General features: G+C 22.5%; 1 protein-coding gene across 3 annotated transcripts in view; it reads right to left on the bottom strand.

The window, feature by feature from the left end:
• Window positions 1-2,088: 2,088 nt before the first annotated feature.
• LOC122511726 (trichohyalin) overlaps window positions 2,089-23,939 on the bottom strand; it is a 193,626-nt gene continuing 171,775 nt past the window's right edge. For all 3 annotated transcript variants that reach the window (XM_043627158.1, XM_043627159.1, XM_043627156.1), the window contains 10 exons: window positions 16,955-17,257; window positions 12,240-12,467; window positions 11,397-11,758; window positions 7,932-8,376; window positions 7,378-7,700; window positions 6,489-6,729; window positions 5,902-6,104; window positions 5,318-5,466; window positions 3,056-3,220; window positions 2,089-2,893 (listed from right to left, as the gene is read on the bottom strand). In XM_043627158.1, the coding sequence (XP_043483093.1) occupies window positions 2,871-2,893; window positions 3,056-3,220; window positions 5,318-5,466; window positions 5,902-6,104; window positions 6,489-6,729; window positions 7,378-7,700; window positions 7,932-8,376; window positions 11,397-11,758; window positions 12,240-12,467; window positions 16,955-17,257 (2,442 nt within the window). In that variant the 3' untranslated portion in view covers window positions 2,089-2,870. The remainder of the gene's footprint in view (window positions 2,894-3,055; window positions 3,221-5,317; window positions 5,467-5,901; window positions 6,105-6,488; window positions 6,730-7,377; window positions 7,701-7,931; window positions 8,377-11,396; window positions 11,759-12,239; window positions 12,468-16,954; window positions 17,258-23,939) is intronic.

A 23,939-nucleotide genomic window follows, 5' to 3' on the forward strand; every position in this document is an offset into this window, starting at 1 on the left:
TTATTTTCAAAAGTAATAAAATTCTTCGCAGAAATTCAATTATGTTTAAAAATTAAAATAAAATTCTTCTCCGAAATTCAATTATTTTAGAAAAATTTTATTATAATTCTTGGGAAAATTTGAATTATTTTCATAAATAATAAAACTCATCGCAGTATTAATTAGTTTTTAATTTAAATAATTGAATTCTTGCAACGAATTTTATTACATTTTTTTAAATAATTGAATTTTTTTGAGAAATTTTACTACTTGTAAAAATAATTGAATTCTGGCGAAGGATTTTATTAGGATTTGTGTAAATAATTAATTTTTTTTGAAAAATTTTATGGTAATTTAAATTATTACAAGTTGTTGAATTTCAAAATGGTTTGAATTTGAATGTTTTGAAGAATTTTAATACCTACTGGAAAATAATAATGATTAAATATTTATTTTAAAAAAAGTTTTTAATGTTTTTGAATAATTTTACAATTAAAGAAATTTGTAAATAAATGTAACAGAACATTTTTTGAGTATCTAATAGTTTTTAGAGTGAATCAGAATATTCTTTAGGGTCAGGGATAAACTGAAAATTTTGTCTGGAAATGAGGAAAAAGGCAGTGAAAAATAAAATTAAATATTTGTGGCAACCCTGATAAAACTTGTAAATAAGTTTTATTAATAACTTCTAAATAATTTATAAAATTTATAAAATAAAATGAAGTAAAAAAATGACATTCAATCGAACTGTCGAAGTTTTAGGAACATTTTCTCTATATTATAGATAAATTATAAGAAAAAAGTTAAAATTTGTTTTAAATTTGTTTCGAATTTGTGATTAAATTTTTAATGGTGTTTTTAGTTTTCAAAATATGTCTTTTTATGAGAATTTTAAATTTGAATGATTAATTTAAATAAATAGTTTAACTATGAAACAATTTTAAATATCTAAAGCCTTAAAATTACGATTATTAAAAGTGTGTGTTCAATTACTATATTAGTGATAATCAAGAGAATGAAAATTGTTGTTCTACATTGAAAAGTATGCTGAAGTGCTGGATTTACGATTGGCGGAAATCTAAAAAATGCTAAAAATTTTAAACCATCGCGATTTTATAGAGACAAGACTTTTTTTTAATTCAGTTAATTTTTTAACATATTTTACAATAATTTAATAATTTTTTTAGAAATAAAAAATTTACAATGAATTTAATTTTTAAAAATAAATAAAAAACGATTGATATACAATTTTTAATTAAATTTGAATGATTAAAACAATTATAACAATAATAGTTAATATTTATAATAATTGTTTTAATTTCTTTTCTCAAATGAAAAATTATTGTTCAAATTAAAAATAAACGATTTTTATTCACTGTAGAAAAAAAGTAGAAGAGAAATCTTATCTTACGCTCTGAGAATTCCTTCCGAGAATGTTCATCGAGTTTTCAATTTGTTTTGTATGTTGATTAGCTTTGAGTGTGGCTATTGAATGCTTTGAAGTAGCTTATATAGATAACATTATCTTACGCAACAAGAAATTATTTTAGTGTAAAAAGTGACGAAAAAACAATGTTCACGAATTATTGATTTTTATGTTACAAGAATATAGTAATATAATTATTATATATAAATTATATATATTATATATTATAGAAATTAAAGAAGAAATATCTGTATAAAAAAAATTATTTCGCTTTGCATTGTTTAAAAACACGAATATAAAAAATTATAATTGTGAAATGTACAGAAAATTATTTACATAAACATTAACAATGGATTTTAAATACATTTTAATAAGATATTTAACGATAAAAAAAAATTCATTCCAATTTTAGAGATTATGTATAATTATTATCGATGAAAGAGTATTACAAGCTTGAAAAAAAAGTATATTAATTATATTCCTAAGCACAAGCAGAATGCACAATCTTTAAAATGTTCCATTGGTAAAATTGACACAGGGTCATAATAAACACTTTATAAAAAGGAAAATTGTTTGACTTTTGTAATTAAATTCCTCTCGAGAAAATTTTGTTCAATCTGAAATTATGAAAAAAATTAAATCCTTAAATTAACACCAAGACAAGTGAAATAAAACTACACCAATTTTTTTTTTTTGACTAAAATAAACATTTATTTTCATTGCTAATATAAAATTAGACATTGTGATAACACGAAACACGTATCGTACAATATTTCACACAGGATTATAATCTAGGGTTCCAGGTTCGAAGTTTGTTAAAAAGGATAAGAATTAAGAAAAAAATAGTCGATTAGTAAAAATTGCCTCTGTTAAGAAAAAAGAGAAAAATAAAACGGTTTCGAATTGTAGATTACGTGCAACATAACCAGCACTTAAAATTATCTAATAAAAAAAAGAGTAACAATGATAAATTCTCGACAATTGTTGATTAATACAGACTTTGATTGAAAATGTTACTCCTTAGATTTAAAAAAGCTATTAACATTCACTGAACATTTTACGTTCAGCTAAAAAAAACTTATAAATATCACAAAATATCATACAAAAATGTACATCACTTCCATTTCATCTAATTGAACTAAAAAAAAATTATGTGACGAATTCTCCTTAAAGACTATAAAATCTAATTACATAAATACAAGCTATTTACAATTGATAAAGAATGTATATAATAATGTTAATGAAAGGAGGGCATTTGCCGATATTTGTTTGGTCGTCCAAGAAATTCGTTAAACGAGCAAAAAAAAAATTAATTTCTTTATTCTTTTATTTACACATTGCGAGGCTCTGTCACTTTTTATTTCCCAGGGCGAGGTAACTAAATGGTTAACTACAACTTACAAAATATAGCCGTGATTCGCTATATTCAAGTTAGATCCATAAATTAGCTCGCTACTAATTATTTTTACACGCAGCTGAATTTCACACCTAAAAATTGAAGAAAATCTATATTAACATTTTTTGATAATTTAAAATAAAAATGAGAAAAAAAACACCTGGGATAGTAATCCCAAATGTTGTTTTCAAATTCCGAAAAGTCGATAGTTACCTTCAACTAGTCAGATTAATTTAAATTTAAATTTTTTGTACCGTCATCACTGGAGTAGCAGTTATGGCAGTGGAGTTTATGGTTGCGAACTCGTACGTCAGTTCCCATTAGACCGTCCCCCAACCGAACATGACAGACGCAACATTTGAAGCATTCCATATGGTAAAATAGCCGAAGACTTTCAATTATCATCGCTGCTCCTCGGCCTGGAAAAAGCGAATGTTTTTTTATAATTAATTTTTATTATTTTAGTCACACTTTACTCTAATATTACGATTGCCACCAAAAAATTAATTTGCTTTTCCCGAAATTTTCCTTTTTGAATAATTTCAAATTAAAACTTTTTAAAATTCACTTATTAACTACATAATTTCGATGGGTGTTACGAAAATAAACACAATCGAGATTCAGGACGAAAAAAATACTCTCGAAAAAATATAACCAAAAATACAGTTTTCATTTTACGTTTTCTGCAAAAATGAAAGAGTTTTTTCGAATTTTCTCTTCCGTGTTGTAATATTTTTTATATAAAAATTTAATATAATCTAATTAGTTTTTAAAATTAAAACTTAATTTTTTAATTTAAAAATTTGGACTGTTAGTTTTCTTGCAAAGAAATTTTAAGAGTGTTTTTCTTCGTAATACCCATCGATTTATTATTGTTGTTTATTATTTTCAAAAATTTTAATAAAAATTCTTTGCAAGAATTCAACTATTTTCATAAAAGAAAAATTCTTTGCAGTCATTCAATTGCCTATTTTTAAAAACTTTTAATAAAATATTTCACAAGAATTCAATTATTTTTATAAATAATAAAATTCTTTTCTCAGAAATTCAATTGTTTTCTATACAATTTTAATAAAATCCAATAATAAAATTTTTAATTATAGTTATTGACAGACTCAATTATTTTAAGACGTTGTAAAAAAATTCTCTGTTTAATTCAATTATTTTCAAAATTTTCAATTAAAATTATTTAAAAAAACGACATTTTTAAAAATCTTTAAGAAAGTCTTGAAAAGAATTTAATTTTCTATCAATAATTTTAATAAAATTTAATAGTAAAATTACTAATTATTACAATTATTATTAACAAAATCGATTATATTAAAAAAATTAAAGAAATTTTTTCAAAAAATTTAATTCTTTTCAATATTTTAATAAAATTCCTTAAATGAATTAATTTTTTTTAAATAATTGGAATAAAGTTTTGAGAAGAACTCAATTATTTCCCTAAGATTTCAATAGAATTCAATAATCAAATATTTAATTTCAATTATTAAGAAATCCGAATAATTTACAAACTTGAAAGAAATTCTGCATAAATTAAAATTTTTTTTCAAATCTTCAATTAAAATTATTTTAAAAAAATTCAAAGAAATTCTTTAGAAGAATTTAAATAGGATTTTCAAAAATTTTAATAAAATTCTTCGCAAGAATTCAATTATTTTTATAAATAATAAAATTCTTTTCTCAGGAATTCAATGATTTTCAATACAATTTTAATAAAATCCAATAATCAAATTTTTAATTATAATGATTGACAGACTCAATTTTTTTAAAACGTTGTAAAAAATTCTTTATTTAATTCAATTATTTTCAAAATTTTTAATTAAAATTATTAAAGAAAACGTCATTATTTTGAAAAATCTTAAAGAAAGTCTTGAAAAGAATTAAATTTTCTATCAATAATTTTAATAAAATTTAATAGTAAAATTATAAATTATTACAATTATTAACAAAATCGATTATATTAAAAAAGTTAAAGGAATTTTTTGAAAGAATTCAATCTCAATGTTTTAATGGTTTTAATAAAATTTCTTGAATGAAATAAATTTTTCTTTTTAAAATTGTAATAAAGTTTTAAGAAGAATTGTAATAAAATTCATTAATCAAATGTTTAATTTTAATTATTAAGAAATACGAATAATTTACAAACTTGAAAGAAATTCTTCATAAATTTAAATTATTTTCCAAATTTTCAATTATAATTATTAAAAAAACTCCATTATTTTAAAAAAATGCAAAGAAATTCTTTAGAAGAATACAAATAGGATTTTCAAAAATGTTAATAAAATTCTTCGCAAGAATTCATTTTTCATAAATAATAAAATTCTTCAAAAAAATATAATTATTTTCAAATTTTTTGATAAAATACTTTGCAAGAATTCAATGATTTTCAATACAGTTCATTTTAAAATTGAAAACATTTAAAAAGAAAAATTATTTAAAATGTTAGGAAACAAATTGGCAAATTATTTTATTGGAAATTGGAGACATTGGAAAAATAGAAAGTTCTTTACCTAATTCGTCTCCACAATGGGAGCACTTTTTCTTTCCAGAGACGCTCAACATCTTCTCCTGTGACTCGACACTACTGGTTGTTTGATTCGTTTTCTGCGGCTGTACTACATACTGTTTTTGGATTATTTCCTGACTTGGCTGCTCTAATCTAAGAAAAAACAATTTTTCGTTTATTCTTCATTTCTTTCACTTTTTATTTATTAAATTAAATGTACGAATTATTGAATAGAATTTTATTATAATTATTCCAAATTTTATAATATTAGTAGATGGATTTCTTAGTTACATTTAATATTATTAAAAATTGTTTTAAAAAATATTAAACTTGAAAGAGACTTTCTTTTGTACATTTAAAATTTTTTCAAACAAAATTGTTGTTAGCAAATAGAATCTTTCAGTAAAAACAATAATTAAAATATACAAACAAAATGATATAAAAACAATTAAATTTGGTGAAAAATATAAAAATGCATTAATAATAAATGATTTTTAGAATTATTTAAGAAAATAATTATTAATTAATAAGAATGAAAATTTTAATTCAACATTATTATGCAATTGAAAAGAAAAGATTCGAATTTACCTTCGTCTAGGTGGAATGGGCTTTTCCTGCGCCCTCGCTTGCACTCTCTGCGTAAGTGTTTGAATAATTGAATCTGGTAGAGGTTTGCTGTCTGACCTTGGCGGTGAAGTATTATATGGCACAGAAGTTCCTGTGACGTGTTGCTGTGGTTTTCGAACTGGTGACCGTTGATTTTTCTCATTAATTCTCCTCTGCTCCGCTTCCTATTCGATCAAAATAAATCACAAAATTAATAATAAATCCCAATCTAGAATTACAAAATTACAAATTACAAAAATTTATTATAAACTGCAAAAATTATGACAAATTACAAAAATTATTACAAAACAAATTAATTTTCTTGGAAATAAAAATAAAAAAGATAAGTCAATATGAATATTTGATCTTTCATTTAAATTAAAAAAACAAATAAGAATTAATAAATAAAAAAGGAATTTTTAGAAATTATATCGAAATCTAAATAGATCATTGCAAAAATTTATAATTTGTAATGCTAATTTAATGTTCAATTGGGTCATTTTATTTATTTATTGCAATTTTTGTAATTTCAAGTTTAGTGTAATTAATTTAAAAAAAAATGTGTTTACTTGAATAAGCCAGTGTTGATAATTATATTCCTGGGCTGCACGTGGAACATCGCTTTTTCTTCTCTGAACCCACTGATCGCCCTGAACGATTCGCGAACGAGGAACTGCGCTCAATGCATGCAGTGTTTGTCTCGTCATTTGCTGACCGCCATGATTTGCCAACATCGTTGCCGAAGCACTGTGACGAATAGACGCATCAACTTGCTGTGGAATCGAATCCGCCGATGGAATTCTACTGTTCCTGATGAATAACATTTATCACCATTAATTAAATTCAAATAAAACAAAATTAAATTCAAATAAAACGAAATCAGGATAAAATTAAATTAAATTCAAATAAAACGAAATCAAAATAAAACAAAATTAAAATAAAGCAAAATTAGATTAAAACAAAAGTAAATTAAAGCAAAATTAAATTAAAAGGAAATTAAAATAAAACAAAATGAAATTAAAGAAGAAATTTAAATTCTTTTCAATTGTCAATCAAATTTGGTTCAAAGAAAATAATTTTATCGATCAATTTCCAAAAAATACAGCAAAATATAAGTATTAATAAAATTTAAAATCATCAGTAATTGTAAATAAATATATTGTAAAAGCGGCAATCTTCAACCAGCGACTGAAATCGATTTAATTCCGTTTTATTCACTTTCGTTACGCAAGACATTGGATTGGAATAAAGCAAAAATGGGCTCGGCGGAAACCAGTGTAAAGTTTCCTGTTGTCGAGACTCTTTTTTCTTTGTGTTCAAGTGATATTGAACTAATAGCCTTTTAATCGAGTGCAATAAAGTGCATTTGTGTTTGCAAACAAGAATAAATGCTAATCATTCCAATTATTTTTTTTTACCTAATTCTTTTGGTTTGAAAAAACTTGAAATCATTTTTACCTGATTGGAACGTCCCTGGGCCGTTGTTCAACTATTCTTATGGGTTTCGCCGGAGGAATTGGAGGCGGGGGCGGTCTTCTTCTTTGCACCTCTTGCATTTGAAGATTGGGCATCGAAGATCTGTAATTTAATGGAGTTTGAAGTTTGTACTGTTGGGTATTTCTCGACGAGCCGTTAGCAACATCCTGCAACGATTTCCATTGCTCCTGAAGCTGCTGTGCCAATTGCTGTTGTTTTTGCTCCTGATACGCCAAATTATTTCGCTTCCGCTGAAGTTCCTCCTGCTCGAGTTGCAGCAGTTCCCTCTCAACTCGAAGCACGTCCTGAAAATTTTATTTTTATTTATATTTTTTTTTTCCATTATAATACTTTTTTCGATTTTTGAAACATGATGAAATAAGTGGAATGTGGATTAAGAGAAGTATTTAATATTGAAATTCAATAATTTTTCATTTAAAAGAAAATGTGAATGAAAATATTGAAATATTTTGTAATTGAATAAAAATTAAATTTTTTTGACTCTTCATTTTGTATAATTAGCGAAATTTCCTCACCCCTGTTGAAAACTCGTCATCATGATTATCGAACTCCATCGCATTGATTAATGTCTTGTTCTGTTCGGGTTTCATTTTAAGAACTTCATTTCTGACAATAATTTCCTCCTGTCGGCGATTTTCTGAAATTTTCTTCTCACTTTCGTCATTAATTTCAGTCTGAATTTTAAGTTTCTCTTGTGTCTGTAGACGAAGTTCCTTATCAATTCTTTCATCCTCTAAACGTTTCACTTCCGCTGCTCGAGCAACTTCTTGATGTACAATTTCCTCTTGTTGCTGTTGTTTTCTAACAATTTCCTCTTGTTTGCGAATATTCTCCTCATTCTTACGTAGCATTTCTTCCTGACGTCGTTGCTCCTCCGCTTCCAGGGCGCGTTCACGTTCCAACTGCATTTTCTCCTCCTCCAATTCGCGTAATTTATGGGCCAATTTCTCTCCAATGTCACTGTCAAAATTGTCAAAATTAAATCAAGAAAATGAAGAAAAAAAAATAAAATAGAGAAATAAAGATGACAGGGCTCGAACCAGTGAAAGTATTTAAAAATACGGACTTTACGGACCATAAAAGAAAAATTACGCACCATTTACGGTCAATTACTGACAAAAATATAACCAGTTCGAGTCAAATAAGAGAATATTTTACTTAAAACTACAAATTAAACTGTTCATAACTATAAAACATGAAGATATCGATAACTCCGAGTCTTAAACTCGGAGTGATAGTTTCTTCATGCTTTATAATAATTAATGACTGAGTTATAAAATCATTATCAATTCAATTATTACTTTCAAGAATTTTTAACTAAGATTCTTCTTTAAATCGATTATTTTTAATAATTTTTGAAAAAGTTCTTTGACAATTTTCAAATCCATTTCTTTACAATATTCAATTTTACGAAATTTCAATTATTCGTAAATTCTTTAATTAAATATATATTAGAAAATAAAAACTTAAAATAATATAAAAATAATTAAACTAAACTTTATCAAAAAAATTAATTCCAAAATTCAATTATTTCTAAATATTCACGCTATATTGATTTTAATATTCAATTATTACCTAAAATTTTAACTAAAATTCATTATTAAATAAAATTTTATTAAAAAATTCTAATAGAATTCAATTAATATTGAAATATAAAAATAAATAATTTATTGATTAATTAAATGTTTCTTAAAATTCAATTCCCACAAAGAATTTTATCAACAAATTTTTAAAAAATAATTGAATTCTTTCGACGAATTTTAATAAAAAAATTTTAAGAATAATTACATTTTTCGAGAAATTCCATTAAAATTGTATTAAAAATAATTGAAACTCTACGATGAGTTTTATTATTTTTTTTAAATAATTGAATCCCTAAGAAGAATTTTATTCTTTTTAATACAAATTTAATTTTTGCGAAGAATATTATTACCCTTGAAAATAATTGAATTTCTGCAATAATTTGTAACTTTTCCAAAATTAAATTTTTTTTCGTGTTTTTAACTAAAATTCTTCTATAAATGCATTATTTTTAATAATTTTTGAAAAAGTTCTTTGAGAATTTTCAAATTCATTTGTATACCTACAATTCAATTTTACAAAATTTCAATTATTCGTAAATTCTTCAATTAAATATATAGTAGAAAATAAAAACTTGAAATAATTTCAAAAAAAAAAAATCCCCAATTAAACTTTCTCAAAAAAATTAATTCCACAGTATTAATAGTTAAAAATATGAAAAATTCTGATTATTAAAGACTTTAATTTGAAACCTTTTCAAAATTCAATTATTTCTAACAATTCACGTTCTAATGCTTTTAATATTCGATTATAATATAAAATTCTACTAGAATTCAATTATTTAAATACAAAAATAAATAATTTATTGAACAATTAAATGTTTCAAAAATTAAATTCTCATAAAGAATTTTATTAAAAAGTTTTTAAATAATTAATTGAAAATAATTGAATTTCTGTGAAGAAGTTTATTAATTATTAAAAATAACTGAATTCCTGCCAAGAATTTTATGTTTTGAAAATAATTCAATTCCTGTAAAGAAGTCAATTATTTTTTGAAAATAATTCAATTCCTGCAAAGAACTCAATTAATTTTGGAAAATAATTCAATTTCTGTGAAGAATTTTATGAAAAGTTTTTAAATATTTGAATTCCTGGTAAGAATATTAATAATTTTTGAAAATAATTGAATTCCTACGAAGAATTTTATTAACTTTTAAAAATACTTAATTGAATTCATGCGAAGAATTTTATTATTTTTTGAAAATAATTGAATTCCTGTGGAATTTTTATTATTTTATGAAAATAATTAAATGTTTTCGTAGAGTTTTATCAAAATTTGTTTCTTTTCCAAAAAAATTAATTCCACAGAATTGTTAGTTAAAAATATGAAAAATTCAGATTTTCAAAGATTTTCATTTGAAACCTTTTCAAAATCTAACTATTTCTAAAAATTCACTTTGAATATTCAATTGTAATCTAAAATTTTAACTGAAATACATTTTTAAATCAATTTTTATTAGAAAATTCTACTAGAATTCAATTATTTAAATACAAAAAATCAATTAATAGAATAATTGCTTATTTCTTAAAATTAAATTCTCATAAAGAATTTTATCAATAAATTTTTAAATAATTGAATTCTATTGACGAATTTTAATAAAATTTTTAAGAATAGTTACATTCTTTGAGGAATTTGATTAAAATTGTATTAAAAATAATTGAAATTCTGCAATGAGTTTTATTATTTATCAAAATAATTGAATTCCTAAAAAGAATTTTATTATTTACGAAAATAATTGAATCCCTGTAAAAATTTTATTAATGAAAATAATTGAATGATTGCGAAGAAATTTATAAAAAATTTGTAAATAATTTAATTCCTGTGAAATTTTTATTATTTTATGAAAATAATTAAAGGTTTGCGTAGAATTTTATGAAATTTTTTTAAAAATAATTAAATTCTTTTGGACAATTTTTTTAAAATAGTAAATATTGAAAATCATTGAATTGAGGAAAGTTTTTGAAAATAATTGAAATTTTGCCAAGAATTTTATAAAAATGTTATGAAAATAATTGAATTTCGGAGAAGAATTTAATTATTTCTAAAGATAATTGAAATTTTGACGAGAATTTAAAAAAATTTTTGAACATAATTGAATGTCTGCGGAGAATTTTATTACTTTTGAAAATAATTGAATTTCTGCAATCATTTGTAATTTTTTTAAAATTCTCCAAATTATATCGTAGAATTTACGAACTTTTCGTCTTTTCTTAATCAAATTACGGACTTTATGGACCTTTTTTAAAAAAACGGATTTTTATGGACTTCAAGCAAATTTACGGACTTTTACGGGACTTACGGACCTAGTTCGAGCCATGAGATGAAATTAAGAAATAAGAGTGAATTAAAAGAATAAAAATGAAATAGAGAAATAAAGATGAAATAAAGAAATATGTACCTATTTAATTCACGACTATTTCCATAGCGCCATTGCTCTTCCTTTTCAAGGACTTCGATAATTTCGCGCTCCTTTTTTGTGATCTCATCTTCCTCGGAGGAAGTTACACTTGCTCCGAACGGTTCGCTACTCTGCCTACTGTGTTGCGATATATCGGGACTCACTGGCTGCTTAGTCCAATCTTCCACGTGGCCAAGTTCCACTCCCGAGTCGCGTTCATGACTCGAATCCTGCTCGTAATTGCTGTCAGTATCATAGGAACGTCGATGAAGTTGCTCGATACGTCTCTCTTCAGCTAGAATCGATGCAATGTCTGGCGGTTTCGTTAGCATCAATTCTCGCTCCAAATCGTCATCGTTCAACTAAAAGAAGAAAAATCACAATTTTCGGATTAGACTCTAAAACCCAATTTGAATAATTTCACTAGTAATTAATTAGAAAATCAAACAAACATCTCACTACAAATGTATAATCCAAAAATATTTACATCTTACAAAAAAGTGAAACTTCAAAAAAGTAAACAATAAAACTAACAAAAAAGTAGAAATATTAAACAATATTAAAATAAAACTGTTTCAAACTAGCAAAAAAAATTAATTTACATATTCTTTCATTCATTGATTTTAAAATGAATTTAACAATAAATTAATTATACAGTAAAATAATTAGAAATAAAATTGAAGAAAATTCAAAAAATTCAAAAAAGGCGAGCAGAGAAAAGAATTTTGAATAAAATTGAAAAAATGCGAATAGTGAGGGAAGAGAGCAGATAAAAAAAATTGTAACGTTATAAAAGCAATTCGAGTGTAAAGAAATTCTCTCTCTAAGTATGAAAATCCTTACTCCTCCAATTCCAAGGAAATCGGAGCGCCTGGTTCTGAGTTCCTTCTTTATTCTGCGAGTGGAATTTAATCTCTTCAAATTCTCAACGGGATGACTTTCTTCATCGCTGAGTTCAACCGGTGGCGGTGGAGGTTTTTCTTTCGGTGGTTCAACACTTGTTGGTGGACCCATAGGAAAGGCAAGACCAGATACTATTTCTTCATCGCTCGTTAAACTCAATGGTAAAATCTGTCGGCAAAAAGAAAACAATCAATTAAAATATTCATTATTGGATAAAATTAATAAATTAATATATTAAACTTTAATCAAAGAATATTATAAAAAAAAAGTAAAAAGAATAATATATACATAATCAAAAATAATAAAAAAAAAAAAATGAATAAAAATATAATTCGAGCACAACTTTCAACTTTTCTTTAAATTTTCTTTTAATTTTATTTAATTTTCTTTTTTAATTATGAATTCTTTTCCAATCATAAATAAATATTCTTATCGTTGAACATCATTTCCGTGTACATAAAGAAGATAAATATCAATCAATAGTCACGTTTCAAGTACAAATTTCTTTTTTGAGTAAAATTAAACATACCAAACGAAATTAAATATTTTGATAATGAAAAATACAATTACGTCAAAGTAAGAAAGGGGATTTTCTTAACTTTATTATTAAATAAAGAAGGTTTATTTTTGTTATTTATTTAAGTTTTTAACTCTTTTTAACTGCTTTTATTTATTTACTAGCAAATGTTTTCCATTTATTATTATTTTGTGAATTAAAAAATTTTATATTTTCAAGAATAAACATCAATTTTTGAATGATTACAGATTTAAAATTTATAAAAATTCACTTATTAAGTACATAATATTAAATACTCAAGTTTATTATTATTCAAAAATTGAAATAAAATTTGTCGAAAGAATTTCATTATTCTCATAAATAATAAAATTCTTTAAAGCAATTCAATTATTTCCAAAACCATTTTAATAAAATTTCACAAAACTAATACAATTATTTTTTAAAATATTAATTAAATTCGATTATTTTCAAGAATTTTAATATAAATTCAATTATTTTCGACAATTTTGATGAAATTATTTTTAAAAAATCATTATTTTCAAAATTTTTAATAAAATTCCTTCAAAAAATTCAATTATTTTCAAAAATTCTGATAAAATTATTCGAAACACTTCAATTATTTTTATGATTCGTAAAATCCTCCACAAGAATTTAATTACTTTCATAAATAAAAAAAATGCTTTGCAAGAATTAAAATATTTTCATAAATAATAAACTTCTACAAAGGAATTCAATTATTTTCATAAATAATACAATTTTAATAAACTTTCTCAAAAGAATACAATTGTTTTTAAAAATATTATTTAAATTCAATTATTTTCAATAATTCTGATAAAAAATTCTTCGAAACAATTCAATTATTTTTATGAATTATAAAATTCTTGCCAAGAATTCAATTATTTTTGTAAATAATAAAATTCTTCTGATCAATTATTTTCAATACAATTTTAATTAAATTTCTAGGAAAAAATTCAATTATATTCAGGATAATTTTAATAAAATTTCTCTAACAGGTTCAATTTTTTTAAAAATTGTAATAACATTTTTCTAAATAATTCAATTATTTTTATAAATTGTAAAATTCTTCCCAAGAATTCAATCGTTTCTGTAAATAATAAAATTCTCCTGAGAAATTCAATTATTTTCAATACAATTTTAATTAAATTTCTATGAAAAAATTCAATTATATTCAGGATAATTTTAATAAAATTTCTCTAACAAGTTCAATTATTTTTAAAAATTGTAATAAAATTTTTTTAAATAATGCAATTGTTCTTAAAAGTTTTTAATAAAATTCTTTGTAAATTTTAATTATTTTTAAAACTTTCAATTAAAATTGCTTTAAAAAATTTTACATTATTTTTACAAAATTTAATGAAATTCTTAAAAAAATGTAATTATTTACAAAAACTCTAATAAAATTGTTTAAAAGAATTTAATTTTCTATAAATAATTTTAATATAATTTAACAGGAAAATCGGTAATTACAATTAATAATAAACACGATTATTTTAAAAACTTAAAAGAATTCAATTATTGAAAAAAATGTTGATAAAATTCTTGAAATGAACTCAATTATTTTCCAATTTTAAACATTTAAAAAAAAAGTCATTAAAAAAGTTAGGAAACAAAAAATCAAACAGCAACCAACTTCAAACTGCGAACAGATTACCGGAATACAACGATTATTAATATAAATTTCTTTCATTTTCATTTATTTAACTTTTTTGGGACGCATGACGATTCCCGACAAAAATCCTGTATAATATTCGATAGACCTTATTTCATTTGTCAAAATTTCTTTTTCATGTAATTTTCTTTTATAAGAATAAGAATGTGTTCCAAATTGTTTATAAACACAATGTTTTTTTAATTAATGCTAATGAATGAAAATAATAATTAATATGAAGATGGAAATAAGAGAATGTTTAAAAACTTGATTTCATAATATATAAATTTTTATTGAACCGAAATAATTTTGAAAAGAAACTTTTGTTTTGATAAATTTTTGTTAAATAGAATTATAGTTTAGCAAATATTTTAGGTAATAAATAGTTTATAATGGAAAGTTTACATTTATTAAAACTTGCATATTTCAAAACTTAAATTGCAACAAAATGTCATTTTTCAGAATTTATGTTTAAGCAGCTTTCATTGAATGCAAATTATTAAACAGAAAAATTTATAATTGACTAAATGTTTAGTAAAATGAATTATTAAATATGTTAATATTTTATTACAACAAAATTTTCTTTCATGTTATAGTTATTAAATAGATATTAAATTCAGTTGATTGTTTATTTAGACAAATTCTATAATTTTTCAATTAATATATAAACGAATTTTCATATTACAAATTTTTTAAATAATTTAAATGTTATGTGACGGAGTTTACATTAGATCGAATTTTAATTTATCGACATTTTTATTTGCTGGAATATCTATTAAACGAAATGTTCATTTCAACGAATTTTCAATAAACAAAAAATTCTATAATTAATTCCTTCTTAACGTACTTATTATTTCATTCAAATATTATTTCACGGAAAGTTAATTTAATCGATTTTTTATGTTTCAGATTCGTTGTCTAATAGAAATTCAATGAACGGAATCTTTGTTTAGTGGAATTTTCATTTTTCTGAATGTTCAAATGCTATGAATTTCATTTGTAGAATTTTATGTGACCGAATTGTCATAAATATTAATTTCTACATTACCGACATTTAAACACACGAAACTTAATATCGCCGAAACTCAATTTGTCCTACCTTTTTCTATTGTTGTCCTTGTCTTACTAATTTTGTCTTACATTAGTAAGACAAGGACAACAATAGAAAAAGGTAGGACAAATTGAGTTTCGGCGATATTAAGTTTCGTGTGTTTAAATGTCGGTAATGTAGAAATTAATATTTATGACAATTCGGTCACATAAAATTCTACAAATGAAATTCATAGCATTTGAACATTCAGAAAAATGAAAATTCCACTAAACAAAGATTCCGTTCATTGAATTTCTATTAGACAACGAATCTGAAACATAAAAAATCGATTAAATTAACTTTCCGTGAAATAATATTTGAATGAAATAATAAGTACGTTAAGAAGGAATTAATTATAGAATTTTTTGTTTATTGAAAATTCGTTGAAATGAACATTTCGTTTAATAGATATTCCAGCAAATAAAAATGTCGATAAATTAAAATTCGATCTAATGTAAACTCCGTCACATAACATTTAAATTATTTAAAAAATTTGTAATATGAAAATTCGTTTATATATTAATTGAAAAATTATAGAATTTGTCTAAATAAACAATCAACTGAATTTAATATCTATTTAATAACTATAACATGAAAGAAAATTTTGTTGTAATAAAATATTAACATATTTAATAATTCATTTTACTAAACATTTAGTCAATTATAAATTTTTCTGTTTAATAATTTGCATTCAATGAAAGCTGCTTAAACATAAATTCTGAAAAATGACATTTTGTTGCAATTTAAGTTTTGAAATATGCAAGTTTTAATAAATGTAAACTTTCCATTATAAACTATTTATTACCTAAAATATTTGCTAAACTATAATTCTATTTAACAAAAATTTATCAAAACAAAAGTTTCTTTTCAAAATTATTTCGGTTCAATAAAAATTTATATATTATGAAATCAAGTTTTTAAACATTCTCTTATTTCCATCTTCATATTAATTATTATTTTCATTCATTAGCATTAATTAAAAAAACATTGTGTTTATAAACAATTTGGAACACATTCTTATTCTTATAAAAGAAAATTACATGAAAAAGAAATTTTGACAAATGAAATAAGGTCTATCGAATATTATACAGGATTTTTGTCGGGAATCGTCATGCGTCCCACTTTTTTTACTCCCTTTTTATTTAATTTTTTCTTTTTTATGTATTTAATCCCCCCCCCCTTTTTTATTTACTGAATTTTCTCTTTCTTTTTTAATTTTTTCTTTCTCTTTTAATTAATTTTTTACTTCCTTTTTATTTATTTTCTTCATTCTTTCTTTTATTTTCAATTTTTCTTTCTTTTTTGGTTTATTTTTATTTTTATTCATTTATTTTCTTTATTATTTCGTTTAATTTTTTTTCTGTTTCGTTAATTCTTACCGGAGTTGAGCCATGCGACATGGGACTAAACATCTCAACGGATGAATGAATTTCGACAAAATTTAAAGTTGATGGTCTCTCAATTTTTTCAGCAATAAGAGGAGTGGAAATAATTTCTTGTTCCTGTTGAATTGATTCAAATTGAATATCGCTCTTCTTCCTCTGGGAAACAATTTCCAATTGTGAATTATTAGATGCTGTTGCCGGTGTTCCAGTAACTTCAAGTTGTTCCTCGCGATCGACTGGCTTGATCGCTTGGCAAATAATTTCTTCTTCCACTGCTTTCTCGATAACCGGTGGTTCCTGGGAGAGAAAAGCATAGACCGAACGTTATTGTGTATACTCTATATTATAGAAACCGTTTTGTTTTGAGGGGAAGAGTGCGTTACGAATTTTGCAACGCTACATTCTATGCAAATTCGTAACCAACAATCGAGGCTGAAGCAAACGTTTCTCAAATGAGACGGACTGGCAGATTTTTTCTTTCTTTTCTTTAATAACGGAATTTCTTGAAACTGATTTCGTATTCCAAAATCGAATAAAAAATTTCAATGATATAATTTTTCTTTTTTTCTACTTTTTTGTTTTCTTTTTATATTTGAAGTAAAATTCTACTTTTAATTCTACTTTTTTATTTTCTATTTTTTCATTTTTATTCAACTTCTTTTATTTGTTTATTTTTATTAATTTAGTTTTTATTTCCTTAGTGCCAGTCGGTGAATTTGTGAAACGTTGTTACTCCACTTTTATTTTCCATTGACAATTTCCTTTTTTCTACAAAGAAAAAAAATGGGAAATTAATTTCACAAATATATTAAGAAAAAAACGAAAAAACACCTGCAAAATTTAATAGTAAAAATAAAAATAATTCTCGACAAGTGAATATCAAAAATAAAAATGTAGACAAATATTAAAAATAAGAATTTATTTTTAAAAAAAGAAGTTTAAATAAAAAACAAAAAATATTAAATAAAAAATTTAAAAATTAAAAAAAAAATAAAAAGAGGTAAAAATAAACAAGTACAAGGAGAAATAAAGCTAAATCTATTGAATAAACGTAAAAATAAATATTCACATAAATGTTACAGTAGAAGAAGTAGAATTAGAAAATAGTCAAAGTGCAATAAAAGCAAAAATTTTATTATCGTCACAAAATAGGATTAAATAAATATAGAAAACATGCAGTAATATTGTGGGTAATTATTGGAAAAATAAAAGTGAAAGCGAGAGGGAAAAAAACCAAGTGACTAAATTTTTAGTTACAGGAAGACACTATAAATAATAAAAGCAATAAATGACAATTTACAAAGTTTAGAGCATGAAAGAAAATAATAATAATAAAATTTAAAAACAACCGATAAAAAAAATTTCATTACCTCCATTTTTTTATAAATAAAGCAATAATTATTTAATTTCTACGATACACGAATAAAAACAAGACTTTCATAACCAACGATCGTCACAGTCTCGAAAGGTAAGCGTATACTAATATTGAAAATGTTTTTTACACTCTTATGAAATCTTAAAGATAAGAAAAAATATTTCATTATCAAAACGAATTTTTAATATTTTCTTTTACAGAAACAAAAAATAAATTAATGGAAAATTTTATCTCTTCAATAGAAAATAATTGTAATTACATTTTTTTAAAATAGAACAATTTTTAAATGACTTTTTACTGTAAAGAATGTACCTAAATATAAATTTTTGAAATTAATATTTTTAATTATTTTGAAAATAAGAATTCAAAAATTTGAATTCAGGAAATAAATAATTGATTTTATTTTTTTTTTTTTTTTTTGGTAAATAATAATAAAAAATAAATGTGATGCAATTTTTTGAAAATCATAATTAGAGTTCAATTTGTCATAGGTATTTATAATTTTTTTTTATCATTCTAAGTGTACTTTGTGACGTTGATTTAATGATAAGACTCTATTAAAGTTCTAACTGCGTGATTCAATTTTTCGACGAAATTGTGTAATGAAAAGTGAATTTTAGAAAACAAAATTAATTTTACTTGCAAATTAAAAAGAGAAAAAATTTTGCAAACATAGAAAATAAAAATTGTTTTCTTTTTATGTTTTGGAAAAAAATGGAACATTTTTGGGAAAAAAGTGAAGCATCTGCATAAACAAGCAACGCCCGGGAGAAAAATAATTCTGATTTGCAAAAATCTTCTATTTTGGAGACTGAATTTTAATTAATTTAAATTTTAATTAAACTTACTTTAATTTAATTTTTTTAAAAATAGGAATAGAAGTTAATAAAAACAAAATTTCCTAAAACCTTTTTGTGGAAATTTAATTTTTTAGTTCGAATTCAATTTTTTTGAGAATAAAAATTTAATTTTATAATTTATTTCAATTGAAATAAATTTTTCAAATTAAATTCAATTATAGAAAAATAAAATTTCAATTAAATAAATTCTTTCAATTGAAATTCAATTTTTGGAAAATAAAACTAGAATCCTGGGTAAATTCTTTTAATTTCTATTTTTAATTCAAAATATGAAAGAAAAAATTAATTTTCCTTTTTAAATAAAAAAAAATAAAACAAAAATTTTTTTTCAGTTTAATATATTAAATAATGAATCGAGAGAAAAAATTTTCTCATTACAGAAAATAATTCTAAAAGATAAGAAATAAAGATAAAAAGCAAACAATGAGAGATTTACTATCAACTATCTCTCTCTTTCTCTTCTCTAATGTACAAATATAATATGAGAGAATCGCGATAAAATTTTCTAGTTATATTTACAACTTAATGTTGGGCAATAAATTAAATTCAATTCTTTTATAGTCTCGTCGATAGAATGACATCATTGCAAATCGGATTGTCTTTCAAGCGGAGGCGTTTTAAGAACACAAGCCTTACCTCTTATAAAGAACCCAAGCTTTAGACAACTTATAAGAAGAAGGTCCAGCGGGAAGAAGCAGATGACAAACTTGAATTTATTTTTTCTAAAGCCTCTCTTTCTCTCTTCTTAGTACTCTCGAAATTGTCATAAGAAAACTATATTTGTATTCAATCAAAAATTACTTCGACTTTTGCGTATTATTTTCAACTAAACGGGAATAAAAAAAAATAAAAAAAAAAAATACGTAGGTAAATTTAATTATAAAAATTGAATTAAAAATTACACTTAATTAAAAAATTTGAATTAGATATGACAAAAAAAATTGAATTAAAAACGAGATTTCATTAAAGAATTCAAATAAAAATGTCAATTAATTAAAAAATTGAATTAAAAATTACATTTAATTGAAAAACTTAATTAAAAATTACATTTAATTGAAAAACCTAATTAAAAACGACACTTTATTACAGAATTTAATTGAAAATGGCACTTAATTAAAAACGTTTAATTAAAGACGACATTTTGTCAAATTGAATTAAATTATACAAAATTGAATTAAAAATGACAATTAATTTCAAAATTCAATTAAAAATTACATTTCATTGAAATATTTAACTAAAAATTACATTTCATTGAAAACGACATTAAATTAAAGAATTTAATTAAAATATGGCACTATAATTAAAAATTCAACTAAATATTACATTTAATTAAAAAATCTAATTAAAAACGCCATTTAATCAAAAAAATTCATTTACGAATGCTATTTAATTGATAAATTTAATTAAAAACTACATTTAATCAAAAGAAAATTCAATTCAATTGGAAAAGTTAACTAAAAATTACACTGAATTAAAAAAAATTGCAATTTCCATTATAAATACGAAAATTAATAATAAAAAAATCAAAGCCGAATGGTATGAACTATATTTAATAAATAATAAACAAAAAAAAATATTAATTTATAAAAAAAAATATTCTAAATAAAAACTTTTTCGAAATTTCTCCAACAATTCCTATTTTTTCTTTTAAATATTAGTTTCGAGGAAGAAGAAAAAATCCTAACGTGACTTCGTGTGAGAATAAGCAATAATAGTTAACAATCTACTGATTCTAAATAAGCTATAGTAATACTGACTTCGTTAACTACTTTTATTTGCGGGTATTATTACGTGGGACTATAATGCACTCGTCGACTTTAATTTGCACTAAATAATTACCGGAACTGACAACGCTGTACTGAGCAATAGAAATTCATTAATAACCCACTGGCGTAGGACACTTTTTTCTCCTTTTTTTCTATTCCACAAATAAAGTCATTTTTTTCCTTTCAAAAATTACCAAAATCAATAAAAAAAATCCAAACTTTCTATAATCTCTAAATTAATTAATTCGAGAATTAATTTCTCTCAATTTACTAAGACACAATTTTTCGTTATTTAAATAGCAAAAATTTCACAAATAATTAAATTCATGCCAATAATAGTGTCGATCATTGTTTAAAGCTCAAAGAAGGAAAAATTATTTTTGTAAAAAAAAAAAAATATTATTTTATTTAATTCACTTTTAATTAAATTTATACCTTATTTGAATTTTATCTGTTTAATTTTCCAAATAACAATTTTGAAAATCGTCAAAAAAAATTTAACTGAAAAGTGATTTTTTTTGAGCTGTGAACTGGTTGATCGACCGGAAAATGGTGAGTGATTAAAAAGTATAGGAAATAAGAGACTTGACTGCCCAATTAATCTTATATTTCGTGTTACATCGTATAGTTTTTTTTTTCTCGAAAAAAAAATGCTTCACTCGACGAACAAGTATCCATTAACTCGTGCTGTACTGGCAAATTATTATTTCTTGTTGTTATTATTATTATTTTATTATAACTATTATTAATTAATTTTTATAAGATCAGTATACAACCCTCTTTCAATAAAACTAATCGTAAGAATAAGTCTTATGCTCAAAAAAATGTATATTTTCAAAAAAGAAACGAAAAATTTAGCCCCTCTTTTTTTCACAAAACTCATTATCACGTTAATTATTTGTTCTCTCATCCATTCCCTTCGTGATCGTCTTTAAAGCTCATACATAGAAATAAATAAATTAGCATACAAGTTTTGCCCTCATCTAAAAGGGCAATAATTAATTATTATTTTTTTTTATCACAATCGTTACAATATTAGACTTCTCTAGGACCAAAATTACAATCTTTGAGAATGTCAATTTATGGCCCTTTTGATTTCAATGTTTATTTTGTTTTTTTTATTCTTTAAATTGCCAAGTACTATTTCAAGAAATTTTCTTTTTTAAACTATTTTCTCTACTCCCTTGGGGTTATTGATTTCTCTTACATTTCTCTATTTACACTTTTAGCTACAAGTTTCTAGATTCACGAATGACAGGAATTATTTGTGACATTTAATTTTCAAGTTGATATAGTTCTTTCAATTTAATTTTTAGAACCGAAAAAATGTTTCAAGAATAAAATTAGATTTAATATTTTTTGAATTTTCTAATTTTTAATTAGTAGAAAAAAAATTTAATTACTTGTGGAATTAAATAACTAATTGAAAAATTATTCAAGTAATTAAATAACTCAAATAATTAAATAGTTAAATAGTTCAATAATCAAAACAGTAGTTAAATAATTAAAAAATAAAATAAGCAGTCGAATAATTAAATAATTACACAACGAATTAATTAATTAGCCAATTAATTAAGTTTGATTTCATTATTAAAAAATAGAAATCAAATTTAATTAATTTCATTGTATTTTAAATTCAATAGCCGCATTTATTACAAAGTTTACCCGGAAAAATCGATTCAAATTTTAATTATACCCTACGACCTTTTCTCTTCAAGAGATTATTATTATTAATAAATTAATAATGAAAATATTTCTTTTTCTGTCAAAATGGCAGATATCATCTGGAAGGAAAGTTTTGAACAATTACGCGATGATCTATTCAACTTTTGAAATGTAGGAAGTTTACTATTCAGTCTTCTTTACAATAGCGCATGTGCCATAACAAGTCTCTTCATTATTGTCTTTAAAAAAAAAGAAAAAATAAAAGAATTTCAAATTCAATGCATTATTAAATTCACAATTTTAATGTGAGATCTACTGCATCTAAAATATTATTGTATTCACAAACTCGTTATAAATTCTTTTTTTTCTCTCTTTCTCTGTTGTAATTTACACACGTATATATACAATTATGTGAAAACCGGTTGAATAGCAGATGATGCTTGAAAATTATTCAACTTTTGAGATCATAAAATCGTTTGAAAATAGAAGAGGATTCCAAAACACCATAAAATGATTTTAAATATATCTATACCTAGATATAAATATTCTAATAAAATTTTAGCATAAAAAATATTAGATCGTTGTATAATAGGAAAAAATTTATTTTCTAATAAAATTTATCTCGTAAATCAATTTCACAAAAAAAATTCTTTAGGTCAATTTTAATACAAATACCTAGATTCATTTCGTAAAAATTTAGCGTAATAAAAAAATCGCTCTGCGGAAACGATTATATTTGGCGTTAGGAAATTTTATCTAGGAAATTTTTTTTAATTAATTTATTGTAAAAGTTACTATAAAATAGTTAAAATCATTTTAAATTATCGTAAAATATTTAAATATATTCAAAAATCTTTTTAAGAATATTTTGTATTTATAAATATCTAAAAAGGTTGACGAATGTTTAAATTTAGATATAAATTATTAAATTTAATAATTATTATTATTATTATTTAAGAATATATAAAAATGTTTAAAAATATTTTAATACATTCAAAATTTTTTAAGAATATTTACAAATAACTAAAAATGTTGACGAATGTTTAAATTTATTAATTATTTAATTCAATAATAATTATTATGTAAAAATATTGAAAATTATTGAAAAATATTTAAGAAAATATTTAAGAATATTTAAAATATGTTTAAGAATATTTTTAAATCAAGAAAAATATTTAAGAATTATTTAAGAATGTTGAAAAATGTTAAAGAATATTTAAGAATAACTAAAAATATTTATAAATAGTTTAAATTTATAAATTTATAAATTTAATATTAATTATTATTTAAAAATATTGAAAATATTTTTAAAT

The sequence above is a fragment of the Leptopilina heterotoma genome, unplaced genomic scaffold (assembly GCF_015476425.1).
Source record: "Leptopilina heterotoma isolate Lh14 unplaced genomic scaffold, ASM1547642v1 Lhet_9, whole genome shotgun sequence".
Classification (NCBI taxonomy): Eukaryota; Metazoa; Arthropoda; class Insecta; order Hymenoptera; family Figitidae; genus Leptopilina; species Leptopilina heterotoma.